Genomic DNA, 12,638 nt, shown 5'->3' on the forward strand with positions numbered 1-12,638 from the left:
AACTGCGATTCAGAAATACAGTCATTTTCTTGTCCGAATCACATAAATTACAAAGTGAAAACCGAACTACGTCATACGTTTTTTGTATTGGCACTCTAGAGCCGAAAGTATAAACAGCTAGACTTGTCTAATTATGGGTAGTTTCATTTCTACGGCTACTTCTTTTCTCAAAAAACATCTCTGTGACGCATTATCTAACAAAATATTAATCTCTTTGCTTTTATCACTGCCTATTAATACTGCCGAGCAATTTTCAAGTAGTATGTCGCAATCATCGGATTCATTCACACATGCTACGGAAGACACAACATTTAATTTATTCGCGTCGACGGTCTGACCAGACTCCAGAGCGGGGGAAGAAGAATAAACATTTGGTTGATCGCAAATCAATTCGTGGTGCATAAAACGTTTACAAATTCCACAAATAGATTTCTTTTGACGCTGCTTATATACGTGCCCCTTCGAAAAGCAAGCATAACATATACCATATTTTCTAAGAATTAATTTTCTCTGTTCTACCGATAAGGGACAAGAGGTAGAATCGTGCTCTATTTTCGGTTTTGTACAAAATATACATTTTTTTCACATCAACAATAAATGCAGAAGTATTAGGAAATGTTCGAATTTAATTTATTTTTCCCGCTATATTGAACCTTGGTTTTATTAAATCTCCCATACTTTTGATTAAGTTTTTGTAAAGGATTAAATTTAGTTTCCAATCGCGAACCTGAAGTGTTTAAAGTCTCTACTTAAGTACTCGTTACGTTCACGACACTTAATTTCAATCTTTAAAAATTCCAACAAATCAGATATTTTGTTTTCATCTTCCGAATGTGTTTTACGAGAAAATTCTAAGGACAAATCTTTGGGTATCGATTTTAACAACACTGGATACAATAGACAACTTTTTTTTTTTTTTTTTTTTTTTTACTTTTACACTGCTAAGGAGGACTACTGACCAGGAACAAGCCGTTGCAGTATGATGTCCGCCCTTCAGACATTTATTAAGTCTAAATTTAAAAAAAAAAAAAAAGAAAAGAAAAGATTACAGAGTCACATCTAGATAGGGAATACAAAGGACTACCTTGAATACATATGACATTCCTGATAGCATAGATTAAAAAAAAAAAAATACTTAGAAGTACAAAGCTGCATTGATACAAAACTGGTAAAGGTAAAACAAAAACAGTAAAACTTAAGACTAACATTGGAATTTCAAGCCTGCAGTTATACATCACACTGACTTACTATTATACACTTATTTTAATTCCGCACATTACTTTAAAAAAAAATTATACAATATATTATTATAATACTGAACAACACACTAACATAGTAAAACTGATACTACAAATAAAACACAACGTATACACTGCTCGTATCAGAAAAGTAGACAATTTTGTACATGATGCTGTACTGTAACGCTAAAACTAATCAAAAGAACACTAGACAATAACCTTTGGAAACAGTTACAGTGAAATTAGGAATATAATATATTGTAGCAGAGTTAGAATACGAGTCATTTCAAAACATTAAATCCAGCAAAATATTTCAATACATATTAACAAAGTTCTACAGCCAAGAAAGTCTGGTTCAATACTACTATTATACATCACACTTACTTATCATTATACGACCCTAAACTATTATACTCCACATTAATAGAAAAAATATATATACAAGATACTTAATGGAATACTGTACATACACTGAAATAAAATGGCGAATACTACAAAATAACAATCAATATATAAACAAATAACAGTCAATATACAAAATAACAATCAATGTGCTTATCAGAAGTTTGGTTCTGCGGCCACGAATATTTGTTAGACACTGTTGCATTTTGCACAATACTAGAAACTGTTACAAAATATTTGCACACAATATTTCATGGTACTAGCCGAGAGCTCTATATATGTATTTACTATTATATCGCAAACTTGATTTGAAAACATAACACCACGCACTTACTACTTAACAGGTCAATATACTAAGACACTATGTAAATTGAAATACACAGAATACAATACAAAAATTAAGTAAACACAATAAAATTTAAAGATTAATAATGGATAGAAGCGACACTGAAGTACAAATAGACAGACATTGATTGTGGTAATCTGCATGTAGGAGATAAAATGTTCCAGCAAAGTTATTCATGTACTGCACTAAACATGGCTGTCATGCATATACGTAACATAGGTACAATGGCATGCCATTAGTCTCTGAAATTGTCCTAATTTCAGTAGTTGAATATTATCGTATATAGTAAGATACCAAATTTGTAAGGTAAGAATTATGAAAGTTGTTGGTATAGAATTGCCTGCTGTAGCTGCTGTTTACACCGCTACTGTTCAACAGAATTCACGAGCACAAATGTCCATTACTCGATGTATCTGAAATGCGAGCTTACTTCTCTTGAGGGTGTCTGACCACCCGGACCAGTGTGCTTCAGAGAGTTTTTTTTAATGAAATGGTATCGTGAGAGAGCATTCGAAAGCAAAGTGATCCGGATCACCTAGTGTTCCACATCTACAACTGTCTGAAGTAGCTAATCTGAAGCGCCGTAAATAGCTTGAAAATGGTCCGTGTCCAGTAAAGAAATGTGTAAGATGAGCACTACTAGTGACTAGATTCAGACCAACTTTGGGAAAGAAACGAAAGGTTCTGCGCCTGTGGTGGAGTTGTTCCATCTCTGTTGCCAAATTTCTAACATTTTGAGTTCGGTAATTTTTTTTTAAATAGGAAACTGGTGCTTTTACGTGTGTTACAGGCATATTCAAGTCGTTAGCTGCTAGCTTAGCAAGCCTATCGGCCTCTTCGTTTCCAGCAATGCCTACATGTGCTGGAACCCAGCTCAAGTACGGTTATTGGGACTTGGGAATCTGATGTGAGCATCTCTAATAATGTGGACAGAATCCGCTTTGCTGTTGAGTTCTTTAATGGCCAGTAGGCTCAATGCTGAATCACTCAGTATTCTGACTGGTCCTGTTAGATTTTGCTTAATATAATCTAATGCTGCCTTAATTGCTACAAGTTCCACAATAGACAACTGTAACTATTAGGATTAATTCCGTTATTTTCTAATACTCGAATATGTGTTTCGCATTCTGAGTAAAGTCTACGCAACGCTACAATGTCATATGATTTTCGTACTGGACTTAAGTTTAAAAGTCTTGCCATATGCGCATCGATAATAATATCTTTTCGACCAAAGCGTTCTTTAAATATGTTCAAGGCAATTTCATAGTTTTCAGAGCTTAATGCTAAACCACGTAGAGCTACCTCAGCTTCGTCTGTTAAGTACGATTTTAAATAACTAAACTTCTCTACATTACTAAGATTCACATTTTTATGGATAGCTACTTCAAACTGAGAATAAAATTCGTTAAACCTTAATATATTGCCATCGTATTGAGGTATCTGCAAGCGAGGAAGTTTTACTGTATTCTACTGCTCACTTCTGGTTTCTACAACATTCGTTCTTTCAGTTTCGCGAACAACTTCGCTTTCTTTCATTTTCAGGATTCTATTCGCGCGAATTTTCCAAGTAATAATATTATCTTTGTATTCTTGCTGTTTTTCAATTTCCTTTTCTATTTCTTCCGTTTTGCACAGTTTTAGAATTTCCTCATTAAGATACTTTAAATTAGCTTCCTTATCTAGAAGTTTCGCTAAAAGTTCATCAATTAAATCAACTGATCTTTCCTGTTTGTTTATTTCAGTTTCTAACAGTTTCATAGTGTCAGTTGCCGCGCGTCTGACAGGTGCTCTAATCTTTTTCAAAGCTTCAATATCCATCATAACAATTTAAATTATTCAATTCGCTAAATACGTTTTTCAGTATTCCATTCGCAATTTACTTTATCTAAAGGTCTCTCCCGCATTATCGGCACCAAAAAGATTTGTAAATACGCATATACATTCTTTGATGCTAAAACTCAATTCAAATCAAAATATAAAGAAATCTCACTTACCTGTCAGACGCATTCTCGCCTTTTATCATTTTCACTATATTTTATTGACGACACAATTAAATACATTTACAACAAAGAGAGGCACATATAAACTTTGGTTAATGTTTCGCTTTGGTGTTACATCTTTTGCAATCAACAAAGGTTCTGCACTAGTCCGAAGAATTCAAGCGCACACAGCGCCATCTGGTGCATTACAGTTTCTACAGGAGGTTAGTCCTGTGAATCTTTCAAGCAAATAAAGAACAATATGATTCTGAAGTACTTTATGAAATTAATTTAAGAAGAAATATAAATTTTTCTGTAGATTAGTATCCAAAGGAATCACCGCGAGATTTTCACAGCTACGCAGTCTTATACCATTTTTATTCATTCAAAACTTGAAAATTACGAATATCAATTAAATTGATATCTCGGTGCATTAAACTTACAGGGGGTATCGAGATTAAGCAATTTTTTCTTTCCAAATACGAGCGATATCTGTCAAACGTAAATTTGTAATTGGAGCTGCGTTTGTTTGCGCCCACTGCAGTGCGTAACTGGAATATAAGCTGAGCTCGGTTGAGGACTATCAAAAGGTTAATAAGGAGGTATTCCCTTAGTTAGAGAGAAGTGTTTCAAAGTTTTATTTCCGTTATTATTACTAAAGAAAGCGAAACGGGAATATGAAAAGGTGGGCCCTATTGACGTTTTACTATTTGTTCTAAAACACAGTTCTTCAGATAATGTAATTTTTTACTGCTGAGAATTTTTTTCACAATTGTGTTTCTAGTTGTGATAAGAGTTTTTTTAAATAAAAGTCATTTTAGAGCTACAAATGATTAATTTTGTATTTAAGAAATAGTTCTGTACTATCAGCATAGTACTCTGTCATAGGTGGCTTTGCAAACAAATATTTGTCTGTTTTTAAATTTTAAAATGATGGAATTAATTTTTTTTTTCAGAATTAAAAATAGATTTTTAATATATTTTTCTCTTTGTCGGTTTTACATTCAGTCATTTGCTTATACCAAGAGGAGAGACAAATTCAAAGACTGCCTAGGCGGACACACTCAGAGTCCGCCCCGGGTGCCAAATGTTCTAGCTATGCCGAATATCATTTAAATTGAAGAAATTTACAGAATAGATTATAGCTTTTGTAAGACAATCTTCAACATGTCTAAAAGATTTGGTTTTCTATGAAGACGATTGATTAAAAGCAATGCTTTATGTATATTTTCAGAAAGACTGGTCATTTTAAGAGGTGGTCGTCTTAAGTTATCACACAAAAAATTTGGCTATAAAACGATTGAGTTATATTTTTATTTTACAGCTCCTACTATGCTTTTTAATCTGGTAAAAATTTTATAATGTCCGTTGCAGAATAGGCAAATCAGAATTCCTAAATAAGACAAGAATAAAAATAGTACCAATGCAACACAAGGACAAAAAAGGGGGGAGAAAGAAAGATAGCTTTGATTATTAATAATTGTTATCCTAGAGTTTATAATCTTATCGAAAAGCGAATCAGCGTTTTTAAATATTGGAAATGAAATTTACTAAATCTACAGAAGGCAATGAACGAATAGAAAGTATTAATTCATTACAGCGCTTAACATTGCACAAGTGAAAGACGATCACTGAATGTACAGGGGTTGGACAAAAAAATGGAAACACCTTCAAAAAAAACATGTTTCTTTGCTTAATATGGTGTAGAAAACCTGTTGGCATCCAAAACAGCTTGCAGTCTTCTCGGAATGGATAAATACAGTTCCTGTATGTTGCCAAGGGAATATTATACCATTCTTCCTGAAAAACGGTGGCAAGTTCAGATAACGATGTTGGCGGTGGATAACGAGAACGCACTTTCCGTTCCAATGTAGACCACAAAGGTTCGATAATACTCAGGTCTGGTGACTGTGGTGGCCAGGGGAGATGGGACAACTCATCCTCGTGCTCAGAAAAACCAGTCCTGCACAATGTGAGCTGTGTGAACAGGGGCTTTGTCGTCTTCGAAGACACCATCGCCATCGGGGAACAAAGTTTGTACCATGGTATGACCTTGATCGGCCAAAATGTTCACATAAGTCTTGGCAGTCATGTGCCCTGACACAGTTATCATGGGGCTAGCAGAGAACCACGATATGGCTGCCCAAACCATAACAGAACCCCCGCCATGTTTCACTCTTGGCAACAAGCAGTCTGTATTATAGGCTTGAGATGGCGTTCTCCAGACGTAAACTCGGCCAGAAGTGGGAAACAATGTGAAAGAAGACTCGTCAGACCATATTACTCTATAGTCCAGGCTTTATGACTTAAACACCACCTTTTCCTGTTACGGGCATTAGCATCACTGATGAGTGGCTTCTCAATTGCAGCACGGTCAGCAATTCCCTATTTATGAAGCTCTCTTCTAATTGTTTTGGTACTCACAGGGTTCGGTAACACAACATTCATTTCAGCAGTAACTTTTGCAGCTGTGGTCTTCTTATTTTTCGCCACAATTGCCCTTAATGATCGTCTGTCACGATCACTCAGGACACACTTTCGTCCGCGCTGTGATTTAGCAGATGATGTTTTTCCACTTTTCAAATATGCGGAATAAATCTTCGATACAGTACCTCTTGAAACACTAAACACCTCGGCTACCTTGCTTACGGAAGCACCTACCATACGTGCTCCAACAATTTGCCTACGTTCGAAGTCTGTTAACTCTGACATAATGCAATGTCAACCTCACATAACAGTACTCCGACAACAACTGAACTGTTAAGCACATTTACGAAGTTGTATAGGTGGCGTCAGTAGTCAAAAACGCCAGCGCCACCTACATATTTCATTAAAATCAATCTTTCTTTTCAAACATGCATTTCACAAGGTATTTCCATATTTTTGTCCATCCACTGTATATCCTTTCTGCTTTGAAAAAAAGCCTATATACCACTTATGAAGTCTTTTTCCATCCTAAAGTACTCCAGATGGTGTTCTTAGCTTAAGGAGTTGGGTTATTTAAATCCTAATGCGGTGTTGCTGTGGTTACCCGGGTCATTAGCGTCAACTCTCTTTGGCAGAAAATTTCATTTTCAGCTCGGCGAGAATCCTCGCAACCTGTTATTCTGACGTCAGAAAACAGGTGCAACGGTCAGCGCCATCTGTTGCCAAAACGCTACATTCATGCTTCTCAAAATTCACTCTTAATGTTAGTTTACTCCAGTACTGCAGATATATAGCGATGTATGTTATTCTTAGTTAAGTTTTGTACGTATTTTTCTTCTAATGTTTTATTTTTAGCTTATGTTAGTAGTTTAATCCAGCGATAATGTTTTAATTATCATTGATTTTATAATTGCATCTATCCATTTCAGTATGATTGTATACACTGCACATAGTAGTTCGTCTAAACTCAATCTTGCAATGTATCTGTAAACTTTTTTCTTTGATTGTGATTTTAAAAAATGCCGTTGGTCTGTTGGGCTGTGGCGGCAGCTAGAATTGTACATCCTTTTTCGCTGTGGGAGCTACAATCCCTTTAGGTTAACCCTTATGTCGGGAGCTCTCACAGTGGCGTTAAAGCCACCTTGGGATGGTTCGTACACGGTCCTAAACAGGCTGAACAATATCGTAGTTCGGATCTGTAGGTCATCGAACTCTAAGCCTAAAGTCAATCATTACAACAGGTTAGCTCCTTACTATGGCCCTAGTAGTGTATATAATGTAAATAGTATAAGATCATGGTCCTTTTTGTTTCTAAATGTGTAAAATTTGTGCACTCATTTATTGATTTTGTATTTGATTTGTTTTATGTTACTTATTGCAATTACTGTTTGTGTTGTTTGTTATTGTATTGTAATGTGTATTATTGCGTTGATGCTTTAGTTGTAAGTGTGGCTTCCTATCCAGGGATTGTACTGCCCGGGACATGCGGTTCTTCGGAGGGGCCAGTGTTACGAATTTCGTATTTAGTTGCATATTTTTTTAGTGGTAAAAAAGCTGCCCAGAGGGGTAAAAATGCAGGAACGCGTGCATTTAACATTGAGTAGAGGTTTATCTCGGTAATTTGTATTTAATTTGAATGAATGTGGTTGACTACTGTGTTGACTATATCCATAATTCTATTCTTTTTGCTTTCCCGACATTCTAGAACTATCTCGCGCGGCCGATTTAAAAAGCTGTAAAGGGCCAGAGAGGGAGCATCACAGCTCAGTTGTTTAGTGAGTTGTTTACTTATCTGCTGTAATTTTGTTGATCGCATTAGGTTTCTCTGCACTTTGGATTGCGTTCTATTTAACATTTTAGTAGTTTAACGTATAGCTGCTGCTTATTTTGCTTGATATTATGGTATTGTACGAATATCTTTGAGGAGCAATCCAGCGTTTTGTTATATTTCTTGTGATTAGAATAACTTTTATTAACTTTTTATCGGACTTGTGCATTTAGTCTATTATGATCCCCTACGCACGCAGCAATATTTTTAGTACAAAGAAGAAGATACATAAGATTATGCATTCGGAACTGAACCGAAAACCGTTATTTTTGGCGGATTTTAGCTCTAGGGGACGAATTCACGCCAACGGACAGTCTTATCACATTGGCTGTTGCCCAGTGACATTGTTTCCCCCCCTTACGTCACACGACGAGTGGGAGAGCGTTAAAGGACACAGAGGGGAATTACAATCCCTTTTCAGCTTTGCTTCACCATCAAGAGGACTGCATAGCCACAGGTCTGTTTTTTATGTTTCTTTTACAAAAAAAATTTTCTTGGTCTTAGCAAGACCCACTGTGTTTGTTTTCTTTTAAATTTAATTTCAGATTTCTAAAATTTATAAAGGTTTAATTCTTTAAGCTTGCAGGTCCAGCCCGTACGTTTTTGTATATTTTGACTAATAGCAGACCGCTATTTATTTTTATTTTAATTATTGCTGTACTTCGGAGTTGCATTTACATTTTTACACCTTAATGTGTCATTTTGTGCGGACGCGTCGGGAAATTGGAATAGAGAATTGAGACTAAAAAAATTTTTAGGACACTTCATCTAATTATAAAAAAAATTTCGTAACACAAAAGTTTCAATTGTCTGTTTCGGCGAAACGCGTAATGGAGTTAGCTTGGTTCGACGTTTAGCCAGAAATTTCCCTTGAAAAGCCAGGTTGGACGTCGTTTAAGCTAATTTATCATTTTCCGCTTTATAATTTTTATAATTTTTTATATTTTTTCATATGTTTTTTCATATGTTTTTATTTGTTTTAACTTGTTCCATCGATCGGTTTTTTATATGTTTTAACTTTTCACTTATCACATCGATATGTATTTTACTGTATTTTTTACCATTAACCTGTTTCCAACGATTAGTATTTTACTGTGTTTTATATTATACATTCTATTTCGCGTGTAGCCTAATTTTTCACCCTTCAATGTCATTATTTATTTAAAAAATACCGTGTTGAACTTTTTCTTGGAGCCACAGCTCCTGGTGACTTTTTGGCGAGCTTACTACAATTTATATATATATATATATATATTATAAGTAAAGTTGTAAGAACAATACAAATATATATATATTAGTTGGATAGGAAAGAAAAAATTACAGTTCGAAGCCCTGGTTTATTATAACAAATGGTTGGAAATTTTAAATATTGCACAGAACAATTAAATATTGTTAATATATCTTCTTCCACTGTATGATTACAAAAAGTGGAATTAACTATGAAAGGATTCACATACATATAAATTAGACCATCTTTTGCTCGTATTAGAAATCTTTGTTTTAAAAATTATGCACATGAATTTCTTTTGACTGATCTCTTCAAATTTTGCTTAGAAATGAACTAGATAAGAGACAATTAAAATAACTCTTGAATAAACGAATTATAAAATACTGAATAAAAAATTAAAAGCTGTGTAGCATTAATTCTCAGTATTTAATTACCTTTTAAAAAAAGAGTACAATAAAAAGGCATTAATTACAATTTTAGGATTCTTTCAAAATGTAAAACTTCAGTTTTTAGAAAATATTTAATGTTACTCAATCATTATATTTTAATCTTTTTAATAGGTGATTTATTTGAACGTGAAGAAGATATTGAAAATCCGAATTTATGGAAAACTGTTGCTGGCAGTGAGAATCCTGAACTTCAGTATGCAAACAGAGAGAAAATTCTTCAGGTTGCTGATTTCATAATTCCTGGGCATGGACCAGGATTCACAGTAACGAAAGAACTAAGAGATTACCATACAAAATTGGAAAAAATAAATAAAAACAATGACTGTAAAAAATAATCATCATGTTTGCTTATAAGAAACAATACTTGTCATATGCAATTTATGAGAATTTTTTGGACATAAATAGATTCGCCTGTAGTTTATAAGAAATTTAATACACAAATGTTACAAAGCTCTTCCATTTTACTAATAAAAAATTGACTATGAACTGGAAGAAAAATTCTAACTGCTGAAGTCATTTATTGTATTGTGCTTAGAACTATATTTTATTCAGTATATTTTTGCTTATACTTTAAATTCTGTACAGTCATAAAGAATAAAACAAAAACAAATTTGTTTGAAGCCATGGTGCTACTTTGGTAGACGGTTGCACGGATTTTTGGCGATTTACATTGGCGCAATTCTTGGCGCGCTTTTTACAATCGTCAGCCATCATGAAAAACGCTGTTTTTACGTATTTTGAAAATGTTGCTTTTTAAAATGGCAGGCAAATGTAAATAAACACATTTACTATGAGTATAAAATGCTAAAAGTTATTATTACTTTCATATAGCAAAGAAATAGAATAAAAACACCGCTATAAAAACATTGTGCGAATGTTTAATTGGATTAAAATATTACAGGGTTCGTAGCGTTCTTTATAAGTGCTTATAAGTCCTTATATTTGAAAATAAAATATAAAGGCCCTTATAGGTGCTTACTTTTTCTTTAAAGCCCTTATTTTTTTTTTGTTTTTAGTGCTTATTTTTTTCTTTTTGTGCTTTTTTTTAATGAACGCGCTATTTTTCCCCGTACCAAAGCCGAAACTAAATAAACAACTTTTCTTCCTAATATGAAATGTCAGATGGTGAATCATACTCCCGGCCCGGAAATAGCTTTTCCCCCTTTTTTTGCATTAACATAACCTTTGGTATTCACGAAGAATACAGCCAGGTGCCCGTCGTTCTATTGGTCAAAGAATTACGAAAGCAGTAGAAAGTTCCGGTACATTCAGCATTCTTTTACTTCCACCCAAATACTACACACGTTTGAATTTCTATCAAGATCTTAATAATTTGCATTTTCCTTCCGCTTTGTTAGTTCATATTCGTGTTTATTATGATCATTATGCTTATATTATGAGCATATGTATGAATGTTTATAATAACATAATTGCATTAACTGCTGAAGTATCGTAAACTTCCAAATATCGTTGTGTTTTGACACAGATTAGCTTTCTAAGGAATAATATTCGGAATGGGTTAAATAAAGGGAAAGTAATCGAATAGTCAAAATAATTTCATTTTTTTTGGCCAATACATTATACAGTACGAAAATTGGGAGGTTCTCCCCTTTCTCCGCAAAATCTCGAATATTGAAACTGTTACAGTTCGCTGCAAAACAAGCAATGGACCTTTTTTTTTTTTTTTTTTTTTTTTTTTTTGTCATTTTCTAATCTGGATTGAATAGGACTAAAAGTTCTGCGATCTACCAACCCAAGCGAAAAATGATTCTATTCCGGAAATTTAACGCCGCCTGTTGAAAATTAGAATGAAAAACACACCAGTTCTATTCTCCCAATACCGGCAGCTGTTGATTCCGATTGCGTAATATCACGTAGGGAAGAATTACAGCACACATATTGCGCAATAACGTTCGCGATATTTTGCAGAGATAATTGATTTTTATGTTCTGTCCAAGATTTGTTTATAAGCACTTAAAAGGGTTTCACTGTGCTTGCTAAGCAGAATATTTTTCAGTTCCATTAATTTATTTTTATATGATGCACATATCGAAATGTCAAAAGCATTTATTTAGCGGAAAAATTTAAAGAGCGGCAACTGTCTACCCCTCCTTCCGCTCCTCTTTTTCAAGTTACGATCGACTGTCCGAATATTCGCCAATTTCCAAGTATGCGTGTTAGTTAAGCTTTTACTGTTAAAGGATGACTGCATGAAGCAAATTTCTGTCTTCTGATTTCAGAGATGTTCCTCTTTTTTACTTAAATTACTTTGCTTGCAATATCTGTTTAGGGAAAACTGATATACAATGAAAATTTAGAAAATGTTCAGAATTTAGATTTAAATTATTTAAATATCAATATGAGTAGAAAAATAAATTGTATTTATTATTAAGTTCCAAGCGAATACAATAAATATGCCTTATTATTATTTATTTTCTGTATTTTGAACTGAAATTTCATCATTAAATCTTGTGATATAGTTTATAGTTCTGCATAGTTTTTTATTTTTTCTCATTGTAAACTAGTTCTGTAAATTGAACTTTTATTTAAAATTTTAAAAAAAGTAATTATTTTCCATGGTTGAGGTAATGCTTATTCTCTCTTAATAAATACTGCATTTCTCATATTTTAAATTACAAGTCTAATTTTTAAGGTTATGCAGTTGTGTATAATGTAATTATACAGGTGCTTATTTTTTTCTTAAAATGTGCTTGAAAAGTGCTTATAGGTGCTTATTTTTT

General features: G+C 33.7%; 1 protein-coding gene across 1 annotated transcript in view; it reads left to right on the forward strand.

Moving 5' to 3' along the window:
- Window positions 1–12,379, forward strand: part of LOC118205474 (metallo-beta-lactamase domain-containing protein 1) — a 175,916-nt gene extending 163,537 nt beyond the window's left edge. The window contains exon 4 of the mRNA XM_085815448.1: window positions 10,009–12,379. Coding sequence (XP_085671574.1) covers window positions 10,009–10,232 — 224 coding nt within the window. The 3' untranslated portion in view covers window positions 10,233–12,379. The remainder of the gene's footprint in view (window positions 1–10,008) is intronic.
- Window positions 12,380–12,638: the final 259 nt, after the last annotated feature.

Source organism: Stegodyphus dumicola, chromosome 4 (genome assembly GCF_044657685.1).
Source record: "Stegodyphus dumicola isolate Sdum_Otavi_A_Nest chromosome 4, ASM4465768v1".
In the NCBI taxonomy this organism is placed as follows: domain Eukaryota; kingdom Metazoa; phylum Arthropoda; class Arachnida; order Araneae; family Eresidae; genus Stegodyphus; species Stegodyphus dumicola.